Raw genomic sequence first — 25,322 nt, forward strand, 5'->3', positions numbered from 1 at the left:
ATTGGGATTTAAAGTGAGAAGAGGCCGTAAAAAAAGATCAGAAAGGAGCTCAAAATAGGCAGAACTGAGCTAAACTAAAATCTCATTATCCAAGAATGATTTTGTTCAACAAAAAGAGAAATATAATGAACATGTTTTGTATAGCCCGTCAGGACAGGTCCACTTTAAGTACAGGAGTGTTTTTTTCAAAATAGGGCCTCAAATTTGGAGGGAAAATGAGGGGAAAAAAGCAGAATAAAAATATTGAATCTAATTTTTGACGATACATGTTTAATTATAGTCTACCATAAAATCAAATGTTTAATTATTGTTATAAAATATAAGTTGAAATAACTTAAATATTATTTGCCATGCTCATCTTTCTGATTAGCAGATTGTCAAATTTTAGGACAAGCAAATATTTAGCTTAAGTTTACACTTAGGACAAACAATGATGCAAAGACAATTTCTAGAAACCTGTTAATTGAATTCATTTTATTAAATTTTTGGCAGCCTATTTCATATTTAAAGTTTCTGTTAGTACAAATCTTTCATCAACCACCAGGAAAGACTGCAGTCTTGGCAGACCCATCCTTCCCTGCGCTAGAGCTTTATTCACACAATACAACATTTCCTGTCAACAGTATAAAGAAAACATACATTTATTCATGACCATCCTCTTGCAATGTAATATTGTAATCCTTTGTCGGTTTGATCTAATCCCTTCATGGTTAATAATGCTCAATAACAAAGAGAAATGAAAGCACTAAAGAGGAAGCTACTGGAACAGACACATGTATATCAGACCAAAATGTTTCACTAGTGTTTACTTAATAACATAAATTTTTATTGCTAAGAGGATTAGACCTTTACACAGGTTTCTCTACATTTCTTCTCCGTGTCAAACCGGTTTTGGTTTCCTTGACAGCCGCCAAACCAGAACTGGGCGCAGGAGTTCGATGTGGCATCATAGTACCACTTGACCATGTAGTCCCGGCATGGGCCTGGATCCAGGTACTGGCTGCAACCAGCTGTTGGTGGAAAAAATGTCACAGTTCTCAGGAAAACAAGATTTGGTCTGGAAAAAGAACTTAACGTATTTTCCGCACTATAAGGCGCACCGGATTATAAGGCACATAGATTAGATGCTACAGTAGAGGTTGGAGTTACGTTATGCATCTACTAGATGGAGCTGCACTAACAGGAATGTCAACAAAACAGTCCGACTCCGGTCAGCGAGGAGAGCCTTCTGCGACTGGGCCGGGACGTGGCCGGATGATGGTCACCCTTCTCCGTTCGCGCACAGCATGTTCGTGGAGAACGTGGTGCTAAATGACCTGCAGACGACCTGATTCTAGAGGGTCGGTAGGTAGATAGGTCAGTCAAACTTTATTAATAGATTACAAACCAACGTTCTGACAACTATCCCAGCATGCACCGCACGCTTCTTCTACGGGCGAAAATGAAGTCTGCGGCTGCTTACCGTAGTTGCTAGACCTGTTGTAGCTCAACATTGGTCCATATATGAGGCGCACCGGATTATAAGGCGCACTGTCGCCTTTTGAGGAAATTGAAGGCTTTTAGGTGCGCCTTATAGTGTGGAAAATACAGTAGTTCCTTACAGATTGAACTCAAAAACTATTCTTCAGTCCAAATATTGTACCTGATCTCCGCGTGTCTGAGGGCTTTAGTGGAGGAGAAATCGCCAAAGACGACTCTTTCTTGGTCTGAGCCCTCGTTGAAGCACCGGCTTGTCCGTTGGCTCCAGGCTGTTGGTGTTTGTTTGCATCAAAAGGTGGGAGGAACTCTTCTACAGATCGGTAAAGCTCCCTGTCAAAGAAGGGGAACCTCTCAGGTTCTGAAGGATTTCTGTCCTCGTCTGTGCTTGGTATCTCAGGAAGGACCGACTCCGGCTCTAATTGGGATGCTGGGTAACCTGGCTGTTAAAAAATATATATTTTTAAATGAACTTGATAAACTGCTCATCAGCAAGTGTGACCCCCTCCATAAAGAAGGAGACTTATCTTTGTCCCCATTACAAATGGGGACATCTTTGCAAATGGGCGCAGAACCTTGTCAATATTCCGCTAATGTTGAAAAACAACTTCGCAATTGCGGTGTTTCCATTAAATAAACACAGTTAAAATCTGATGTAAATAAGTTTAACGCTGTAAGTCTTCATCAGTTCTGCCAGTAGTAACATCTGGTTGTTGATCACATGACTCGTGTGATGTGAAAATGTCTCCATTGCAGTTTTGCAAAACACACCAACTTCGATGCAGCCGGAAAAAAAACCTGACCGTAGCCCAAAATCTTTTTATCAAAAAAAACTTGATTTTTTTTTTTGCATTGGCATGTTTCCATTAAGCACATTTATTTTCCTAAATCTAATTTGCAAAATTCTATGGTCAATAGAAATATAGTCGTTATAATAACAAGTAGAAAATACGTCAGCACATCTGCTGTGCTTCCATTAATAACATTGCGCAAAATGGAATTAGAAAAATAAATTTACTTAATGAACACACACCAATCTCGAAAAGCATTTTTCTATAAAAGGTTTTTGCTCTAGGATGAAGTGGTTTTTCAGCTGTATCAAAAAGTAAGAACTGTAATGGATTGGGGGTTTTTTTCCACATCACACGAGTCATGTGATCAACAACCAGATGTTGCTACTGACAGAAAAAACAAAGATGATGACAGGAAGTGGTAGGAGGATGATGTCACGGCATGTTATCTAAGGATTTATCGTGTAAATAAACATATTCATGTGTAAAATTGTGTTTTTGCCATTACCGAAATATCTCTGAAGTTATAGAGAAAAAGCAGCTACTGATAAGGTAAAGTTGGACTGTTGTAACCATCCATCCATTATCTTTACACCCTTGTCCCTCAGTGGGGTCGGGAGGGTTGCTGGTGCCTATCTCCAGCTAACGTTCCGGGCGAGAGGCGGGGTCACCCTGGACAGGTCGCCAGTCTGTCACAGGGCAACACAGAGACACACAGGACAAACAACCATGCACACACACACTCACACCTAGGGACAATTTGGAGAGGCCAATTAACCTGACAGTCATGTTTTTGGACTGTGGGAGGAAACCAGAGTACCCAGAGAAAACCCACGCATGCACAGGGAGAACATGCAAACTCCATGCAGAAAGACCCGGGCCAGGAATCGAACCCAGAACCTTCTTGCTGCAAGGCAACGGCTCTACCAACTGCGCCACTGTGCAGCCCCTGTTGTAACCAAGATAAGAGAAAAAGTTCCTTCTTCTTACCACTATCTTGACCCTCATGAAGTCTTCTGGGAAAGTGCGAGTGTCTCCACCTGTCCTAAATGGAGCTCGTCCATTATTACCAGTCCCTTGTGGAATCCCAGGAAGAAGAAATGTGGCTACCTTTTCGGGATCAAAGAGGTCAGGCTTTCCTTCTTCAAAGACACAACGCATGAGTCTTTTCTCAAGTGCTGCAAAACCAAAAGATTGACCATGAGCCTGAAGCTCCGGTGGGTTTCATTCAGACCAACAGTTCTAGCAAAACTCAGTCTGAAATATGCACATCTATTTATGCTTTTTTTTGTCTAAATATCTACTACACATGCAGGAAATACATTTTTATGGGAACATCTGCTCTCTGGCGCCACAATGTGTTGCAAAATGGCAGTTGTATATTATGAATGCGCCCTAAAAGTTGTATATATAGATTAGTCAAACATTAAAACAAATAATTTGACCACTCTTGACCAATTGTGAAAAGAGAAAAAAAAATCTGTCATATTTTCACCATGTTATTCATTAATTTAAAAATGTCAGTTTAAATTTAAATATTTATTTAACAAGTTAATATGTTTAGTTTAACTAAATAGTTAATTTGGATCATACTTGGCTAATTAAATATTTAGCTTCAAACTAAATAAATAAAGAGATATTTGCGACAGGAACAAGTTTAAAGGAGTTGTACAAGGTGTGCTTGAATGTACCATAGATAGCTGTTGGGCATTCATAAATTAATTTACATTAAAAGCTAAATGTTCACAAACCAAATATTTTGCTCCACACTGCCAGCTAAATATTTACCTTAACAACAAAATATTTAACTTAAGTTGAGCATAAATATCTAGTTGGCAAACTAAATCTCCAGAACAAATATTCGCTACCTAAATATTTAGTTTGGAAGCTAATTATTTGTTTTGAAGCTAAATATTCAGTTTACTAATAAAATATTTAGCTTGCTAACTAATTATTTAGTTTGAAACTGACATTTTTAGTGAATAAGTTACATGGTGAAAGCAGTCGCAATTCTCTTGGCTGATTGTTTTATATTTTTACAGACTCAGAAAATAGAGCAGTGCATGTAAACTTCTGACTTTGGAAAAAATTGTGCAAAATCCTAATATCCTGGCATTTACCAAGCATGAATATTTTATTGATATTAACTGAGTTGAATAGGAAAGGTCTAGAGTGATTTAATGTGAGGAAAAACATGTTAGTGTTTGGAAACAATCAGTTCAAACTGTAGCTTGGTGCTAAAGGTAAAAGAAAATGCCATAAGATTATAAACATGTCACCTATAAGTGTTTTGAAGTCTTTGATCAGGAACATGTAAACCTGGTCAGGATCTGAGGCGATGAAGTTGAGCTCCCTCTTGAAGTCGTCTGAGTTGGGGTCACTTTCATTCACAATGCCGATAACAAACCTCTCAATTTGACTTTCATTAGCTTTCAGGATCGCGCTCTCCAGGCTGACCACGTCCCTCGTGTCAGTCTGTCCATCTGTGATGATGACCGCCACCTTCCTCACACCCGGCCGTGCCGCCTCAAACACCTGGTTGGCTTTTTCGATGGCGCTGCCCGTGTAGGTTCCCTCTCCAACATAGTTCATGGCATTAATTGCGGTTTTAACCTCATCCGCCGTGGCTTCCTGCTTGAGGTCGACCACGACTATGTTAATGTTGCTGTAGAGGACAACACCCACACGCGTTGAGCTCCAGCTGACTGTGGTGCGGTCCACCACGCCGTTCACCAAGTCTTTGATCACTTTGAAGTTTTCAGGCCCCACGCTCTCTGAGCTATCGATTACAAAGACCAGTTCCAGAGCTGTTTGGTTGCAGGACTTGCTACAGTCTGATGTGGAAGAGCAGATGAAACAGAGGAGGGTGAAGAGGGTTTACATTGAGGAGGAGCATCAGCTGCGTTTCCATTGACTAAAAATTTGCGCAAAATTGGAGATACAAAAATAAATTTGTTTCATGCGTTTTTCAATAAGTTTTTGCACTAGGATGAGGTGCTTTTTCAGTCATATTAAAATTGGTGTATTTTTCAAAACTGCAACTTTTTTCGCATTGCACGATGTGATCAGCAACTGGATGTTACTACTGGCGGAAACTTTGAAGAAGACGACAGGAAGTTGTAGGAAATTGTGTTTTCTTGACATTAGTGGAATATTGACGAAGGTTTGTGGACATTTGTAATGGAAATGTAGCTACTGTCAGCATCAGTTGGAAACAGGCCAGTTTAAAAATAAACTCATGTTTTTTTGCACTAGGATCAGGTGGTTTTTTAGCCATATGAAAATTTGTGTTTTCACTTTTTTCGCATTACATGAGTCACGTGATCAACAATCAGATGTTACTACTGGCAGAAAGGACCAAGAATAAAACGACAAGAAGTGGAGGATGATGGCGCAGCATGTTTTTTTAATGACTTATTGCAATAACAAACTTATTCACCTGCGATTTTAAATGTAATTCATATGTAATAAACGCTGCGATTGCAATTTTTTGTTTGAAATTAGAAGCCTATCGACACAGTTTTGCGCACATTTGTAATGGAAAAGCAGCTAACGTAGCTAAAATTAGACACTTACTGCAAATCTTTTTGATTAGTTCTATAATCTCAGTTTCCTGTGGAAAAGAGCAAAGATTGTTTAAAAACTAATGTCATATACCAGGGATGTCAAAACTTTTTGTCAGATGGACCACAATCAAGTGAAAAGGACTCAAAAGGAAATTAGTTTTTCTTTCTTACCAATAAACTAAGCCACTGTACTTTAATCAAATGAAGAAGTCAGATTTCTTGATGTGTAAATTACTCTAGATATAAAACTTAAAATGAATTTTGCAGGTTTTCCACCTTAAAAGAAATCCATCCAATTTTCAAATTTATTTAATCTCATTTGAAAAACAAAACAGATTTGGTAAATAAATTCTGAGCAATAAAAACAGGATTTACACCACTCTATTTGAAAATACTACAGTATTTATCCAAGTTTAGTAAATTTATTAAAAGCAGATCTGGGTGGAGGAGCAAAGTTTCCTTTTGTTGTAGTCAGAATCTTCTATTGTAAAAATATTTTTTAGTCTGATAATTTTTTGTTCCAATTTGAAAAACAAAAAGGCTTTGCTTAAATCAAAGCCTTTTTGATTTAAGCCTTAAATAAAAAAGGCTTGATTTAAGCCCTTTTGATTTAAGCCTTAAATAAAAAAAGGCTTGATTTAAGCCTTTTTGATTTAAGGCTTAAATCAAAAAGCCTTTGATTTAAGCTTTTTGATTTGAATTCTTTTTTCAAAAGAATTAAAATCAAAATTAAAAAAATGAATTCAAATTCTTTTGAAAAAAGAATTTGAATTCATTTTTTTAATTGCAGTCATGGGCCGTAAGAAAGTGTCTGAGGGCCATAAATGGCCTGCGGGCCACACTTTGGACACCCCTGTCTTATAAAGAATGTAATCTTTGTTTGCTTTGAAAACATATTTCAAAGCAAACAAAGATTACAAAATCTTTGGTTGAATGAAAATTATTTCAAATCTAAAATCTGCAAGGTTATAAATAATCTGTCATACGGCTTCAGATTGGAAGTTTGTAAAGTATTTTAAAGCATTTATTATTGAAAAATAATTCTTTACACTCACTGTTAGTCCAGGTTCCCCTTTCTGCCCCATTCTGCCCTGTTATTCAAAACAGAGCAACGAATTAAATACTTAAACTTAACTAAAATCACAAACTATCAACCAGTGATAGAATATCTGGTGACGAAATGCATTACCGCAGCTCCTTTATCGCCTGGCTGTCCAGTCTGTCCTCTGTCTCCCTTTTTTCCAGGCTCACCTCTTTGTCCTCTGTCTCCCTGCAGGAGCAAAGTAACACAAACATCTTCAGCTTCTTCTCACTTAATTAAAAAACATGAACAGTAGAGTTTTATTTCAAAAACAATTCTAAGAATAAAATAGTACCTTATCTCCTTGCAGACCTTGTCCTGGAGGACCTCTGGGTCCTGGAATCCCCTGAAATCCACGTTCCCCCTGGGGAAAAAAACACGCTTTATGATAGGTTAAAACACAGCCACACTATCTCTAGAAAAGAAGTGGTTTTTATTAAAAACAACAGTGTAGATGTGGGTATGTTGTATTTTATACAGTAATTCAGCTACCAGTGTTTTAGTGTAGAATAAATTGGCACCTTCTCTCCTTGTGTACCATCTCCTGGTAAACCTGGAAGGCCAGCAGGTCCAACCGGACCTGGTGAACCCTGCAGGAAACAAATTTTTTTTAATTGCAGACAGTAATAGCAATCTAAAGCCATTTGTGAACTAAATTATAAAACTTAATCTAACAACAGTTTAATGGGTTTTTTTTTTTAAGTAGATCTATTATGCAAAATTAATATTTTAACGTTTTTATATTTCTACTTGGCTCTCTACTGCTTCTCAAAACACCTCAAGTGATTAAAACAAAACCCATCCAGCTGTTTTCTGGCAATAAGCTAATGTTTTTTGGAGTCTGGATTGTTAAGTCACATTCCACATGAACTGCGCCGTTACCTAGCAACCCCAGCCAAGCCAAGCCCACCACCTAGCAACCAATGTGGAGCTCCTGCATGTTTGGTCAGCTGGTTTTACCACGGTATGCGCTGTACAATGGCTGCTGGAAAAGACGAGTGTTTTGTTGTTGACTTACCATCCAGAAACCACTTGCTGCATTCTTGTTGGTTATGCAGGAGGCACCACTTCTGCTTTTCAAATATGTATGGTTGCATAATTGTGCGTCTGTTTGCAGCCGTTTTTCATAAGTGAGTATAAAGACTGAGTTGGGGGGGCGTGGCCAGCAGCAGGTTATTTGGATTTAAAGTGACAGAGCCCTAAAACGGCTCATTCAGAAAGGAGTTAAAAATAGACAGAACTGACCAGACTAAAATCTCTTCAAGAAGGATTTTGTGCAAAAACTGTAGTGAACATGTTTTGTTATTGCCCATATTCTTATCCAAACCAGATCAAGAAGGCATAATAGGTCACCTTTAAAAATATGTTTGTTTTTACTTGCATCTTATAAAACCTATTTGTAAATCAGACATAAAATTTTGTGTCTTACTATCCTCTCTATACTCCAGTGACTCAAAGAATTTCCAGAGTCCTAATCAAAGCCAAAAATCCTTTATTCTGAATTTGTATTAAGTGTTAACTGATTACCTTAGGACCGATCAGACCAATTCCTGGAGGCCCAGCAGGACCAGGCGGTCCAGGGAAACCCCTGTCCCCCTGAAAACCAAACAGACTTACTTAAGACAACATTTATTGACGGTTTTATCAATAAATGAGGTTTTACCACCAAGAAATCACTTGCTGAATTCTTATTGGTTGTGCATGAGGCTCTATTTTTGCATTTCAAAGATGTACAGCTGCATAATTGCAACTGCACATTAGCAAAGATCGGTTTTTCCATTATATTTTTCTATGATCTACGCCTATATTACACATCAGTGGTTCTTTTACATCATAAAAATATTGAAGTTTTAGTAAAATATTATTTATTTTATACATTTCTTGTGTAAACATTTGTTCATGAAATCATGTTTTCATGCTGTATGGTAAAATGTTTACCTTGGGTCCAGGCAAACCAATGCCATCAAGTCCAGTCTCTCCTGGCAGACCAGGAGGTCCTGGAAGTCCCTTTTAAAAATGACACACATCCCAGATCTTAGTGGACTTTCCTGCAACACCAAAATGAATTTTAAAAAAATCTTCAAGTCGTTTGGTACTCACGGGAGGGCCGAAGAAACCTTCACCTTTCGGTCCTGGAGGCCCAGGAGGACAAGGCGGCCCTCGGTCGCCCTGCAGAAACAGACTTGGAGTCACTCTAAAGATTTCCAGTTAAGATCATGAAAACCTGAACTGGTCTCACCTTGGGTCCAGGTAAACCAACACCAGGCTCTCCCATTGGTCCAACCGGACCCAGTGGACCTTGATCTCCCTGAGCAGAAAAATAAATAAGTAAACGGTTGTTTGTGAAAGATGTGAGAGTTTTCGTTTGAGAAACATCCACTGACCTTGGGACCAGAAATGCCCCTCCCCGGAGGTCCGGTCACTCCTGGCAGTCCGACGTTTCCTGGATCACCCTATGACGGAAATAATTATCAGCACATTTTTAAAAGAGAAAAATTGTGAGATTTCACTTCTTAGTGTAATGAGAATTTCATACAACGGAATATTAGGGACACAATTAGAAAATAAAAATAATTATGAGACTGAAGTCATAATATTACGAGAATAACAGTATTTTTTATAGTATTTTGATAATAAAGTCATATTACAACCTTATTCTAGCAATATTATGACTTTATTTGCAAAATATGTTTAATATTTTAACTTTAATGTGATTTATTCTTATTTTGACTTTATTCTCATACATCTTTATTCTTGTAATATTATGACTATTTTCTATTACAACTTCATTCACAAAATATGACTTTATTCTTAAAACATTATAAATTTCTCATATTATAACAATATTATGGCTTTCTCCTCATTATGTTATGACTTTATTCTTTTAATATTTTGACTTTATTCCCATACAATTTTATTCTCATCGTTTTATTACTTTTTTCTTGTGATTTTTTTTTTTCATTGTATGGCCCCTTGAAAAATAATTAACTCCATTAACAGATTTTCCTACTCAGGCTTTCCATACCTTTGGACCCGGTGGTCCCATTGGACCGGATGGACCTGGCTGGCCTCTGCTGCCCCTGTCTCCTTTGTCGCCCTGAAAAAGTGACATCAAAATGTTTTACTTTAATCGGAAGTAGGAAACAGACAAAATAATCCCCAACATTTTGTTCTTTCACAAATATCCATTAATTGCTACCTTTCCTCCAGGAACTCCTTTCCCGGGAATCCCATCAGGTCCTCTGGGTCCTGGCAAACCAACATCACCCTGTTTTAAAATAAAGTCAGAATAGAATACAGAAAAAATGACGAGCTGGTTTTGAAATGTCCCAAACCGTGTCCATTAGGGATGCAATTTATAGATTAATGACTTAGACTAAAGTTGATCGATCTCATTGATTTAAAAAATACAGTTTTGTTGACCGTCTTTCCATAGGGTGGGTAGTTTCCATAATAACGCTGCTCCGTCATGCAGTTCGGTTGAATGAGCGCTATTGTGGTGATAACTTTAGGATCTTGTCGAGTGTTTATATTTCAAAACAGAACCACTTAAAGTGCATTTTCCATCCCACAACTTTGGGCCGTTTCTCTCTCATGTACTGTTATGGCCCCGCCGCCATCTTTAACTCTTGTATCAATGACTCCACTTAAGGATGACCTGCCCCCTGCTGGATGGCGGCCAAACTACACTAAAAAAAGGTCTAAAGTGGACGTTAATAGTTATTTATTTGGAACTATTTTTTAAATGAACATTAATTGTAAGTCGATTAATTGTTTGCATCCCTAATTTTCACAAAAGAGAAAATTGTACTTTTTGTCCTGGATTCCCGTCCTCTCCGGGTGTACCAGGGAGTCCTGATGAACCTGGAAATCCAGGATCACCCTAAAGAGAGGAAAATGAGATACAAATGAAGATTACACTGGTTTCAGTTTTGTAAAAAAAAAAAAAATAGGGATACATATTAAAGAACTAATAAGTTATGTTTTTGCAAGGACTGCCCATTTAATTTATACAATCTTGGTCTTGGTTGAGCAATCAGAAAATGTTCTTGGTAGATTTGAGGAAAATAAAGATATTTCTGTTGGATGGTGTATCTAATAGCTAATACCTAGTATAAGAATAGAAAAGTATTTGTTTTAGTGATGAGACTTGATTTATTAATTTTTTTAATTGCAGGGCTTGTAATTAATCAAGTTTAATTCCACTTTCATTGAAAATATACATCCCCAAAATAGACATTTACAATTCAAAAACCATATTTGGTGCTAAATTAGTAAATAGACATCCATCTTCTGTACACCCTTGTCCCTAGTGGGGTCAGGAGGTGCTGGTGCCTCTCCCCCTAATGTTCTGGGCGAGAGGCGGGGTCGCCCTGGACAGGTTGCCAGTTTGTCGCAGGGCAACACAGAGACGGAAAGGACAAACAACCATGCACACACACACAAACACACACACACACTCACCTAGGGACAATTTAGAGAGGCCAATTAATCTGACAGTCATGTTTTTGGACTGTGGGAGGAAGCCGGAGTACCCAGAGAGAACCCATGCATGCACAGGGAGAACATGCAAACTCCATGCAGAAAGATCCCAGGCTGGTTGCAAAGCAACAGCTCTACCAACTGCGCCACTGTGCAACCCTAGTAAATAGACATATTTATTGTTTCTAACCTGTTTATTAGGTTAGGTTATTCAACCATCAGATTGGTGAAAAGTGCAATTAAACCCATTCAGCTTCTAACTGTTTCAACAACCACTGATCATTCATGTAAATCCTTAAAAAATACTTTAGAAATGTGGATTATGGACACTAACATTTGCTTAGCATTTACATTTACTTTTAGCACAAATTGCACACGACAGTCTTTTCCATCGTCCCATCAGATCGTTTTTGGAAGTGAAAATTAACCCCTAGTGGGCCCAGAGAAGCGGCATAGTCAGTCATCGCTTTGTGGATTTAGCCTGTGTGTCAGATTTATGGGCGTACCAGAAACATACAACAAAGGTTCCGGCTTGGCACTTTTGTATGTAAAAAATAAAAAAAGAAGCAATTAATTGCATTAAAATCTATATAATTAATTAATTGAAATTAACATGTTAATGTACCACCTCTTGTTTATTTGTTTGCTCCAGATGTGGTCGCACATACCTTTGGACCTGGTGCTCCCACTCCCCTCTCTCCTGGTAGTCCAGGCTCACCCGGGGGACCCTGATTTCCCTAAAAATGATCAGTGAGAAAGTATTTTTAACATTGCGGTAGCAGGTCTGTGTTACACTGTTTTGTTCCATTTATTAGTTCAAATGGCACAAAAAGATTATCCAAACATATAAAACATACATTCGTCTGTTGTTGGGTGACATGTGCTGTTGGTTTTTGTGAAAATAAACTGGAATTTTAAGAAACAAACATGATAAAATTTGGACCATAAATAGACTCCAGTCAAAACGTTTTACTTGGCCAACAGCAGCTCGTGTAAATTTAACTCAGTCCAAACAACAATAACCTTTAGATTTAGACACAGTTCTTACCTTTTGCCCCATTAGTCCTATTCCTGGAGCTCCTCTGGGTCCCGTAAGTCCAACTGGACCCTGGACTCCCTGAGAAACAGAACATTAGGTTTTACACTTTAAAAAATAAATAGCAGAAATTAAGTGGAGGTTTCTGGAGGTTTTCATTTGCGGCTATTCTTTCTGAGCTATTCCACAAAAATTTAAGTTAGACTTACTGAAACAAATGTGCTACTATGTTCTGCATCATCAACATTCATAAGAAAGGAAAAAAATATCACAGGGTTTGTATAGGTGCTTGTATGCGGTGTTTTCAAGGTTTGGAAAGTGCTTCATTTTTGTACAAATTGATTGTGTATACATAAATTGAGTGTTTATATTTCATAACAGAATTACTTAAAGTGCATTTTGTATCCCACACCATTTAGACCGTTTCTCTTTACCATTCTGGTAATGGCCGCCATCTTTATTCCTGCATCACTCAGCTGCTTTTAAGGATAACTAGTGGCGCCCTCTGTTGGACGGTGGCCAAACTACAACACTGAAAAGCAGGTCTAACTGGACGTTCTTAGTGATTTGATAGGAACTAATGACAATTAATCATAAGTCAATTAATTGTCTAATTTGTACCTTTTCCCCAGGAAGTCCAATTCCTGGATCACCAACTGGACCTTGGGGTCCTGGAAGCCCATAATTACCCTGAAAACATTGATTACAGAGTCAGTTCTGAAAAATGTGACAACCACAAGAACAAAACAACAAAACAATGGAGACAGTTATCCTTAATTAATAATTAATGTTTTATTTCTGTACCTTGTCACCTTTGAACCCGATACCAGGAGGCCCGCGGTTTCCTCGTGGACCTTCAAATCCTCTGTCCCCCTGCAACAAAAATTACAAAATTTAGCATAGAGTGCCCACAAAATATCCAGGTTGTAAATATATGTATGCTTTAAGTTCTAGATGTCATAAAAACATTTTAAGTAAAGGAGATGTTTTAAATGTTTCTTTTTACAAGATACTGAAGTCAAACATCACTCTGGGTGTTTTTGACAGAATCATTAAATTAAACAAATCACAAATTTAATTTAATAATGAATCTGCAAAAAATAATAAAAATTAGAAGTAATACCTTAAGTGCTAAAATATTTTCAGCCATAAACATGAGAAATTTGTACAACGCTGGATACCAGAAGGTTTTTATATGTAGAATTACCCACTTTTGGTCCTGGTAACCCTTCTCCTTGGATTCCAGGTTTTCCTTGGGGTCCAGCTGGTCCTTGGGGGCCCTAAAAGAAATACTGATCTGAATAAAAACATTTATTTATACTGCTGTGGAAAAACCATCCATAATTTCTTTTTATTTTTCTGTCAACTTTGTCACTAGTGTGAGGGAAAACTAACATTTCAGTGTTTCTGATGGAACACATAGTCAGAGCCCAATTCAGTTGGTATATTGATACTCACAGGCAGTCCTGGATCTCCTTTCCCAGCTGGTCCTACTCCACCGGTTCTTCCCTGAATTCCCTTTTCACCCTGTAAGCAGACAAAAGCTTCAAACTAGGGCTGATTATTTGGATTAATCACAATTAATCATGATTAATCGATTATTGAAATAATCGTCAACTAATTTAGTACTCGATTAATCGTTAACTGGCGTACACAGACTCAAAAAAAGTGAATTTGCTGATAAAAAGCCCAACACACTCAGAGCAGTAATTAAGCCAAAACTTTACAAAAGACCCTTTGTCTGTAAATATGTTGTAACCAAAACTCCTTGAATGGAGTAGTTTTATTTCACCCAGTTCAAATACTTAAAAAAATTACTATTAAGCACCGTTTTCTATGCAGTTATTAATTGGTTAATCAAAAAAAAACAATCACCAAATCAGCTCTACACTGCCCCGGTGTTAAGTTGAGCAGAAAATGTTGAGCTTTTCACATGTTAGAAGTATTTTTTTTTAAAGCAGCAAATCCAGTCTTTGCTACAAATGATCAATCGTACACTAAAGTACAGCTGTGAATAAAATTATTTTCTTATTTAAAAAATAATTAAATTATTTTCTTATTTGCATCTTTCAATGTATTTATAACATTGTATAACATAATTCATAGGTGGTTAGATGAAAAATCTCCAGGTTATGTCAATTTTATCCGATTAATCGACAGATTAATTGATAGAAAAGTCAATTATCAAGTCATTATTAGTCACAGCCTTCCTGAAGACCAAATCCAGCGACACAAAAACTGAGGTTAAACTGCAGTTTCAAGTTATTTAAAATGTTTCAGTTACACATGAACTCTATAAATTGGGATTTTGTGTGTGTGTTTTGTTAAATTCATATTTTACTCTTTGAAAGTAAAAATGAAAGCTTACACATGGATCACATGTTTTATTGAGATTGAGTAAGGAAGTTACCTTGGCTCCCGGAGGCCCGATCCCGAAGTCTCCTGGTGGTCCAGGTTCACCAGAATGTCCTCTGTCCCCCTGAGGGAGGCAGGGTCACATGACGGCAAATTAACAGAGCTGATAAAATGTTGAATTAAATCACAACCAGTAACCAGCAGCATTACACAGAAACCCAACCACATACCTGCTATTAATTTATAAATAAAACTTTGAACAAAGTTTGTTCTGTCTCCATAAATCAAAACACAAACTTATTGAAAGCTATTTCAATGGCAACTCCACATATTTTACACATTTTATACATGTGGATTACACATGAATACTCAGGTGTAATCAACTTGATTAACTTGAGAATAAGAATATCCAAATGTATTTTTCATATTTGAAGAAAACATTTTCAAAATCCATACATTTCACATATGGATAAACATAAAAAAAAACATAACTAATCTTTCACATTCAAAAGATATTCTAAAACCATGTTTCACATGTGCAAAAGTTCCAAAATTTAAATTTTCACATGTAAACTAATATTAGAAAACCAATGGCTTCAGTGGTTTCCTATAAATGCTTGGATTTAAACATAGAGAATAGATTTAAAATGTTTGTTTACAGAGAATGAGAACAAAGCTTATAAAGTTTGACTTTAAGCTTTGATAAATTAAAAGATTTTAACATTTAAAGGAATAATAAAGTTTATTTTGTAAAAATTTAAATAAAATATCTTCATAGTGTGATTGTTATGTTATCATGTTTATGCACGTTTAGCTTTTTTTTTTTGTTTCAGTTTGTCCTTCAACACATCTCAGCAAATACTTAAAAGTAAAAATAATTAATAATAATCAGCAAGAATATGTTGGACGAACCTCTTCATGAGTCTGTCATAGATAAACAGAGCCTTCAATCAGATCTTTCTTAATGTGTTCTTGCATTGTTATGCCATCACCATTATATTACTTAAAAATGGTTTAATTGTAATATTATTGTTTATTGCAATAACTTCTGGGACAATTTATCGTCCAGCAAAATTTATCATGACAATTGTGAAGACATATTTTTGTGCAATTGTAACTTTCACATTTTTAAAGTATAACATATTTTTGTTCTTGAAAAAACAAATATTTCTAAATTGACTTTAAAGAAACAAGCTTTGAAAAATCGTGCAGTCAGTAAAAAATAAAGTGATTTTAATCATTGAAATTAGAAGTACCATAAAGTCTTACTTTAGGTCCTGCTGGGCCTTCAGGCCCAATGTCTCCCACTGGTCCTATTTCGCCCTGCAAAAAAACAAAAGCCCCGCATGGGAACATTCTTTACTATCATCAACAAGTTTTTTTTCTGTGCAACTTCTTTTCTTTGTCATCTGATAGAAAAAAAATCTAATCAAATCGTTCATGAATGGGTTAAAAATTGTGTGTTGCATTTGGTGGCCAGCCAACATCAACAAGCATGGCTTTCATTCCAATTGATTATCAGACCATGCTCACAAAATAACAAGGCTAGACCGGCTCTTTGCTAGTAGCGCAGGAGAAAAAAGAACGGTGGCCAGGTCCTTCCACTAATCTCACAGCACAAAGTCTGATCCCGATAAAGAATAACATCCTGCAAGCCTGGATTCCACAGCTTTGGTGTCGGGATTACCAATAATCCAAAACTCACATTCCATTAGTGCAGACAGGACTAAAGTTTTTCAGGTTGAATGAGTGGAAGACAGACTGTCTGATGAGGGCAAATCCTGATGTTCTTGTTTTAATGTGGCTGCTGGATAGCAAAATGACTGTCATGGTGTTTGTAGTGGAGAACATGGATACTCAAAGAACAATAAAAAAGCTGGAGGGGAATCGGACCCTTCTGAATGTCAACCAGGTGGAACAGGAGAATCGGAGCGGATGTGACCTTGTGAAGGCCACTTACACTGCAAAAAGACACTATCAGTGTTGTTGGTCTACTTTTTAGTGGAAATATCTAAATACACTGGAAGCAAAACAAAACTAAATTACAAGTAACTTTTCAGCAATATATAGGATTGTGTTTTAAATAAACAGTTGCTTAATATTGATTAAAAAGGGACTAGCGCCACTGGCAGATTATTTAACTTATAACAAGACACTTATCCCATGCTACAAGTTATATAATCTAATATTAAGAAATTATTTACTTAAAACAATCTCCTATATCGTGCTGAAAAATTACTTGCAAGTTAGTTTTGTCTTATTTCAAGTATACTAAGATATTTGCAGTAGAAACTCAACCCAAAATACTTGGTAAAATTTTGTGTTTTTCCAGTGTAGCTTAGAATGATACAGACTGGATTAGGCTGAACGTTTATATACTACGTTACTGCCAGTGGGTTGTCACAGTGTTGGAGGGTGGTAAATGGCATTGGAACCAGGGTCTGCACGGTCTGCACAGCAAAAACACAACCTCAGCCAAGCCCAGCCCCGTTACCTAGCAACCTCAGTCAAGCCCAGCCCCGTCACCTAGCAACCAAAGGGGAGTGCCAGGAATTTTGGTCAACTTGTTTTATCGCTGTGTGCGCTCTACAAAGGCTGCTGGAAATGACAGGTGTTTTGTTGACTTACCGTTCAGAAACAGCTTTCTCCATTCTTGTTGGTTGTACAGGAGGCTTTGACTTTTCAAAAATGTACGGTTTGTATAATTGCGGGTCCGCAATTCACACATTTTGACGTGTGAGTGTAAACGTTGAGTTGTTGGGCGTGGCTAGCAGCAGCTTATTTGGATTTAAAGTGACAGAGCCCTAAAACAGGCCATTCTGAAAAGAACTCAAAATAGACAGAACTGACCAGACCAAAATCTGTAAGAATGTAATGAATGTAATGAAAATGTTTTTACAGCCAGTAAACATATCCTAACCTGTTCAAGGAAGCATAACTCAGAATTATATAAAAAATTCAGACTCCTGAAAGCTCTACCTGTTCTCCTTTTAATCCTGGTAGGCCTGGAGGTCCTTCAGGTCCCTGAAAGATAAGACTTATCTCACCACAAAGGCACAGTGACCGTGACGTTCAATAAAATATTTAAATGAACTTTAGTCATACAGTGCCACCCTTTTCTCCTGGAAGGCCACAGTCTCCTTTCATCCCCTGCAAGACAGACTCAGCTGCTTAATGTCTGAGGAAAATCACATTTTAAATTAAACAATTAAACAACAACGTAACTTACCTTGTTGCCCTTAAAACCTGGAAATCCCTGGAAAGAGTTCAGTCATAAGAGATCCATCATGATGTTGGAAGCAGAACAAGCAATGATTTGGTATATTTTTACCTTTGAGCCATCATTTCCTGGTTTGCCATTTAATCCAGGTTCACCCTTTAAAAATAACCCACATCACACTTAGTTGCGCAGAATTAAACAGTAAAACATTTTATAAATACTTCTTTTTGTTAAAACTTAACCTTCGCTCCTTTTTGACCCGATGGCCCTTCGTCGCCTTGGTCTCCTTTTCTTCCCTGCTCTCAGAAAAAGCACAACATTAAAGAACAACCAAGCGGTTTCCACTCTTCAAGAACACTTCATGTAAGCTTCAAGGTTGGCTTTTAAAATCTCTCTGTAAACCAACCTAAAGCTGTCATTACTTTTGCACCAGCTGTTCTAGTAACGTAAACAAAACTGAATAATGTTGTTATATAGACCAGAGATTCACATAGATATTGCATTTTTAACTTGTCGTTATGAAATAAAAACATTTCACATTTGCTTTCAAAGTGCTGGTTTAAGATAATGAAAAAAGTATTAAAATACATGAAAAAAACCCAAACAAACAGTTTTGCAATATAAGAAAATCATGGAATATTTCATGGAATGTTGAAGCTTTTTTTGTGACTTCAACTCAAAACACGAACATGTTTGTTTTTAAAGATTATAAACTTACAGGACTGCCTGAACTGCCTTTTTCTCCTTTTTCACACACACATGGTGGGCACTGAAAAAGAAATAACTGTTAGTGCAGTAACTTAAACATTTTATTTAGTAGCAAAATAAAATGTTTAAATTCGTCCACAAACTCACGTTTTCTACTGCGATGGCTCCCTGCAAGAAAAACAAAACAAAATCTGTCAGAAATTGTTTGGTACAGTTTTATTGTCCTTCAATAACAGTGATGAATATCTATGGAAGAGGATTAGGGCCATTGGGAATTTTTTATTATTATTCTGACTTTAATCTCAGAATTATGAGATTAAAGTCAGATTAAAAAAGGACTGATTAAAAAAAGTCAGATTAAACATTCTGAGATTAAAGTCTGATTTAAAAAATCAGATTAAAAAGGGACTGATTAAAAAAGTCAGATTAAACATTCTGAAATTAAAGTCAGAATTCTGAGATTAAAGTCTGAATTCAGACTTTTTTCTCAGAATTCTGAGAACTGTTTTTTTGTTTTTGTTTTGTTTTTCAGTGGCCCTAAGCCTCTTCTGTAAATATCTGATATATTGGTGTAAAATTTTATTTAATCTCAACAGTTTAGGGTTTTTTGCAGCAGAGTCCTCCACAGCAGCGCTGCTGGGCGATTCCTTTTTCTTGTTAGAAAATTTTCCATTTCATCCTTGGGGAGCAAAGCAGCTTGATAAATTTGACTGGCAGCCAATCAGAAAGATAAGCTTTAATGATATATATAAATAAAAGTCGTGAATTCTCAAAAGTCTGAATTCAGCTATTGACGTATGGGACACGAGATTATATAGGCTATACCGTATTTTCCGGACTATAGAGCGCACCTTAGAGCCGCTTCTAAGCATTTTTTTAATTTTATTTTTTTTAACTGGAACCGTATAAGCTGCACCGGGCTATAAGCCGCTGATATCTCCGCCGCTCTCAGTTTTTCATAAATCTGCTATTAAGGACGCAGCCATGCGTCTCCAACACCAAACCATGGATTCGTTCACGCCGAGTTTAAGTACAGTGGCTCTATTTTCTTCCTGCACTACCAGATTGATTGCCTTCAACTTAAAAGCGGCATCATATGAGTTTGAAGAAATTTCCCAGTCGTGCCTGCTGCTAGCATGTGCTTGTTCTAAATGGAAAATTAGCACTTTCATCTTTGATTTCCAGTTTGGACTTCCAATGATTCACTTCCTGCTAAAGAGCCCCCTGGTGGTTGAAGAAAAATACACAAAAAAGCCGCATCAAGCTATAAGCCGGATGGTTCAAAGCGTGGGAAAAAGTAGCTGCTTATAATTTAAAAAATACAGTATATTACACATATGTTAGTATATCTGGCACTACCAACATGAATTTCATTCAAGGTTGAGAGTCGGGCTGGTTTTTTGGGAGTTGGGTGGGGTTTTTTGTTGTTTGTAGGCTGGAAACTGTCAGTCAGGTCTGGCAGCCCTGTTGCCATGCCATCTGACCTCTGCACTCACCATCTCTTTGAGCAGCTTCTCTTGCAGTTTGGGGTCCTCCATGCTGTGGACGAACCGCTCCGCAGGGGAACTTGCGATGGCCTGGAGTTTTTCCTTGCTCTCTCTCTGAAAGGAGACATCTGATAACCCAACAGTGAAGATCTTGATGCTGTGGCGCTTGGCCTCTTCAGCAGCCACAATCACGTCGGGGCTGCGGGGATGGTCGACTCCGTCGGTCAGGAGCACCGCGATCCTAACAGCCTCCTTCTGCGTTTCCTTTAGCAGCATCTGCGTGGCGTTGGTTATGGCAAAAGAGGTGAAGGTTCCTTGGCCGATGTAGTTCATGGCGTTTATTTTACTGTGGAACAAGTCCAGGTCTTTCCAGCCAACAAAACTGTGCTCGACGGACACAGAGCTGCTGTACTGGAGTGCAGCCATTCGGATCTTCAGCGAAACGCCTGTTATCTTGAGCATAGAGAGCTGCGTGCTGAACCTCAACACAAAGATCTTCTCCTGCTGGAATAGTTTATTTTTTGCACTTTCAGAGCTATCCAGAATGAAAACCACCTCCAGGCTACAGTTACTTCCTGCGAGTCAAGCAAATGAAAGACAGTGAAGCACTCTAAGCGCTGAAACTGGATCTACTTTCCTGAGCTGCACAACTTTTTACAAGAACAAAAATACTTTTGTGCTAAGTTGCTTATTGTGGTGCTACTCTCTTAGTACTTGGCAAGTCGGTTTTCCTATTTGAGATACTATCCCTCATCCTTAACATGTTTTATACAAAAACAAAATCCTCACGTTATGATTTTTCAATGAATGCCCAAAATCGAATCTCTGCACTGGCACAACTTTCACAGTAACTGCATTTCCATTACAAATGTGCACAAATCTTTGTAAGTTTTCTGCTAATATCGAAAAAGACAATTTTACAATTGCAGTTTCTACTAAATAAGAAACTCCATTAAAATCACACATGAATGCATTTGTTCGTGTGATAAGTCATTAAAAAACATGCCGCACTATCATCCTCCAACTACTTCCTGTCATCTTCTTCGTTGGTTGCACCAGCAGAAACATCTGGCTGTTCATGTGTGTGATGTGAAAAAAGTGTTTCCATTGTAGTTTTGTGAAATATTTCAATATGGACAAAAAACCAGGATGTGCTTTTTCGATCACTAGTTCATTTTGTGCTTTTCCTTAGTTATTATTTCTGTTTCGGACACTCTTGCTTCATGCTGGATCAGTCTTCTCCAGCCGTTTATTTACTTACACCTAGATCTTACTTGACTAGTCATTTCATATTTAATTTATTTTTTCTATCTTTTAGATTATTTATTCCTCTCTCCTTTGTCATGTTCACTCTCTGTGTCTTTTGCTCTCCCTCAGCCTGCCTGCCCAGTCCCTCCTCATAGCTGCGGCCTCTTTTTAATCAGCCGCCTCCAGTAATTCAGCTCCCTGGTATTTCAGCTCCTCGTCTTCTTTCATTTATTGATGGATTTTATCCTGAATTTCACATTTATTGTCATTAAAAATCTCTCTGATTTTCTCTTGTAGCTCGTTACACTTGGGGTCTTTAACCAAAAACCTTTCAGTTGTGACAATGCTTTCTTGTTCACAAGTAACTTAAGTCCCATTTGGGCTGAAACGAATCCTCGAATGATTGGAGTACCTCAATTATTAAAATTCCTCGAGGAAAAAGTATCAGCCTTGAAGCTTCGTTAAATTATGTTTTATTATGTAGCACACCGTGTTCCGCCCGGATCATTATTTGTGGTGGTGAGCGCACAACAAGTGCTAGCAGCATTGTCAGCATTGTGTGCTAGCACAACAATGCTGCTAGCACAACAATGCTGCTAGCACAACAATACTGCTAGCACTTGTTGTGAAGTGCTAGCAGCATGGTGTTGAATTGTGCTGCGTTTTGCGGTGCGATGGTTGTACTACGACAGGTTTTGTGGTGTCGGAATCGAGTTGTCATGGTTTTGGAGCAAACGGTAGGAACGGTGCTGAGAGAGACATCCATCCCTCAGATAATAGTAAAAATATTCTTTTACAACAGCCCTAGACAACAAACATATTTCTTTTGGGTCCTGTCACCCACTCTCTTCACTGGTGGGTTCAAGTTTTCTACAAGTTAATAAAACCTGCTAAAAAACAAAAGATGTGCATATTTCTTGGCAGTCTTGGTTACACACATCATACACGGCTTTAGATCGCATCCGCTCTAGAAAAGTAGCTGCCATTAGTTTGAACAAAGTGTTGGCCTGACCTCAAAGGGATGTGCTGGAAAAACAATGCGCAGGATTTGCTGCATGTGTCGCACAAAGCTACAGGATGGCTTCGTTGTCATGAAATTGATATCCTGATGGTTCAGGAGTGTTTGCTATATAATATTAGGGCTCCATAGATCAGATTTGTCCTACATTTCTGTTAGTTTTTTCTTTATTATAGGGTAAACAAGATGAATAAGGTCAGCAAGAACAAGTGAACAGACAAAAAGTGTAAAAATATTATATTAAAGATTTCAGTGTAGTCTGTTAACTTTGCACAGTGAAGTATGATTGTGACAGAAGACTACATATTTTTGTATTAGTTATTTAAAATAGTCTGGATAACTGGTATTAGTTGTTTTCATTAATATATCTAATAATTTAGTTGATTCCGGTGAGTTATTACCCAAGTTTGTTTTAGATTTAGTGGTGGATTTATGTTGTTGATAGCAGAGAAAATGTACTTTTCCATCTTTATCCCTCCAGGTCAATTCATTCAACAATATAAACTGATTATACTGTTTTGAAGTTTATGAATTGATGATCGGGTTGTTAAAAATCAGATTGAAGTGTGTTTTTTGATAACTTTCCATCAAGGAGTTTAACAGTGCAAAAACACAGAATCTTACCAAGTAATTTTCATCTAGTTTCTCGTGCAAATATCTTAATGCACTTGGTGAAAAAAGGCAAAACTAAATTACGAGCAACTGTTCAGCAACATTTAGGAGCTTGTTTTAAGTCTACAAGACCTTAGTACTGACAAAAAAGTAGGCAGATTATTTCACTTTTAACAAGGGAAAAATGTCTTGATCCAAGTGAAACAATGTGCCAATTCAACAAGTAGTTCCTCATCAATATTTATGAATTATTGATTAAAAACAAGCTCCTACATCTTGCTGAAAATTTACTTGTAAGTTACTTTTGTCTTATTTCAAGTGCATTAAGATATTTGCACTAGAAACGAGACCAAAATACTTTGTAAGATTTTGTGTTTTTGCAGTGAATTAATTGTAGCTGGTGTGAAGTGTGTAATTGTTTTAGTTAATTGTGTGAGTTTTGTTTTTTTTAGTGTTTTTGATTAAATATTAGTAATATAAGTACAAGAGGCCGATGTGGGTGAAAGTTTGGAAACAAAACAAAGTCCTTTGGGGTCCGTTCAGAGGAAAAATAAACAACTATTAAAAGAGGTGTCGAACGTGACTTTTAAAGACCTTCCAATAAGTAAATGTTACCCCTTTTAATCTGTCAATAATCAAGTAAGTTAAACTCACCAATGGGATACAAAGACTTCGTAACAAAGATACCATTTCCTCCTTCGTCTTGCAGTTTGTAGTTGCTACTTTTTGCCTCCTTCCTCCTCTGGCCTGAGGCGCCTTGCGTGAGAGCGAGCAGGAGAAGCCCAAGCCCCAGGCCTCTGATTGGACTTCTGTGCAGGAACATTTTCAAACTGAGCAGCTGCAGCAGGTGGAGAGACTGATACAAGAAATAAGTGTTTAAAACGCAAAACAAGCAGAGAGCCGGCGTTTGCATGACTGTAGATTCAGAGAATCCGGACAAAAAATGGATCAGACTTTTAATTTAATTTAATTTAAGTTAGTCATTCATTTCATGGAACCGCAGGTAAACAACAACTTTCACTTTGGATTTAAACACTGAACAGCAGAGGCGGGTAGGAACTACTTACATTTACTCCATTACATCTACTTAAGTAACTTGTTTAGAAGTATTTTTACTATGCTGTACTTTTTACTTTTACGTTAGTTATTTTATTGTGAAGTATTTCTGCTCTTGATTTTCTACCCACTGAATGAAAAACAAACATGTTTTAACCAAACATTCACCAGACACAGACACACACCTGCAGTTTCTGTCAAAGTTTCAAAAGTTTTTTTTTATTGAAAGACACTGATTTGGAAAAAAAAACAAACATTTTGCACGCCATGTTATTTTTTTGTTACTTATATGAATTACTGTCATTTTGGTCCTTAAAATAACAACATTTCCACTTAGCTTCATATTTTGCTCCATCTGATGATGCAATTTTAAAATATTAAATGATTGATAATTTGATCAGTATTTGAGTAGGCTTTTTACCACATACTGTTTTACTCTTACTTTTACTTGAGTACAATTTTTGGGTTCTACATCCACTTCGACCTGATGATGTCACATACTGCAGCTAAAACTTTGCATTTGTCTGCAAACAAGTACAAAATAAAATTTTAAACAAAATGAAAAAGGTTTTAAATGGACTGGAATGTTGCTTTACCTCATTTAGTGATGGTGAGTGACTCTTGTTCATTCATCTGAGGCTCTTCGGGGCATTTCTCCGTTCCCACAACATCGGGTCTTTATAAACCCGACAGACATGACCAGAGGAGCAGCAGGCGAGCTGATACGCCGTGGCTTACTGCCAACCTTTTAATCTTGGGTGAGTCACAGTAATGTTGGGCTTTGTTATTTCAGAATATGAAGCTGATAAAAATGAACTAAAATCGTAAGCTACACATTCACGTGAGAAATATTTGATGTAATTCACTGCAAAAGCACAAAATCCTTTGGTCTAGTTTCTAGTGCAAATTTCTTCGTACACTTGAAATTAGACAAACTAAGTTAAAAGTAACTTTTCGGCAAGATGCAGAAGTCGGTAATTCCTTCATATTGATGAAAAAGTTCTGGTTCCACTGGCAGATTATTTCACTTATATTATGGGGAAACTGTCTTGGCTGGTTTCCAGAAGCCGCTGGGAGGAATCGACTAACTTCAGACTCACCTGAGTAAAAATATGTTGAAGTAGTGCTAGTTTTACTGGAGTACAATTTTTGGCTAATCTAATCTAATTACACAGATTAATACAGT

The 25,322-nt window shown here is 37.3% G+C and overlaps 1 protein-coding gene across 2 annotated transcripts; it reads right to left on the reverse strand.

Moving 5' to 3' along the window:
• Positions 1 to 459: 459 nt before the first annotated feature.
• col28a1b (collagen, type XXVIII, alpha 1b) lies at positions 460 to 24,841 on the reverse strand. 2 transcript variants are annotated; one of them, XM_008430976.2, is made up of 35 exons: positions 24,733 to 24,841; positions 23,735 to 23,936; positions 20,212 to 20,777; positions 18,863 to 18,883; positions 18,726 to 18,776; positions 18,250 to 18,303; positions 18,119 to 18,163; positions 18,017 to 18,043; positions 17,893 to 17,937; positions 17,767 to 17,811; positions 16,057 to 16,110; positions 14,843 to 14,911; positions 13,891 to 13,959; positions 13,644 to 13,712; positions 13,237 to 13,305; positions 13,054 to 13,122; positions 12,445 to 12,513; positions 12,065 to 12,133; positions 10,726 to 10,797; positions 10,114 to 10,182; positions 9,940 to 10,011; positions 9,299 to 9,367; positions 9,154 to 9,222; positions 9,015 to 9,083; positions 8,853 to 8,921; positions 8,442 to 8,510; positions 7,436 to 7,504; positions 7,210 to 7,278; positions 7,023 to 7,103; positions 6,889 to 6,924; positions 5,844 to 5,880; positions 4,547 to 5,101; positions 3,258 to 3,445; positions 1,643 to 1,919; positions 460 to 1,010 (listed from the first exon to the last, which is right to left on the reverse strand). In XM_008430976.2, the coding sequence occupies exons 1-35, from the start codon at positions 24,763 to 24,765 to the stop codon at positions 841 to 843; spliced, it is 3,666 nt and encodes a 1,221-aa protein (XP_008429198.2). In that variant the 5' UTR covers positions 24,766 to 24,841; the 3' UTR covers positions 460 to 840. The 2 variants fall into 2 exon arrangements, with proteins under 2 accessions (XP_008429198.2, XP_017164749.2); XM_017309260.2 differs by having other exon boundaries at positions 23,735 to 23,889; positions 24,733 to 24,783.
• Between the last annotated feature and the right edge of the window lie 481 nt (positions 24,842 to 25,322).

This window comes from Poecilia reticulata, chromosome 16 (assembly GCF_904066995.2).
Source record: "Poecilia reticulata chromosome 16, P_reticulata-male-v2, whole genome shotgun sequence".
In the NCBI taxonomy this organism is placed as follows: Eukaryota; Metazoa; Chordata; class Actinopteri; order Cyprinodontiformes; family Poeciliidae; genus Poecilia; species Poecilia reticulata.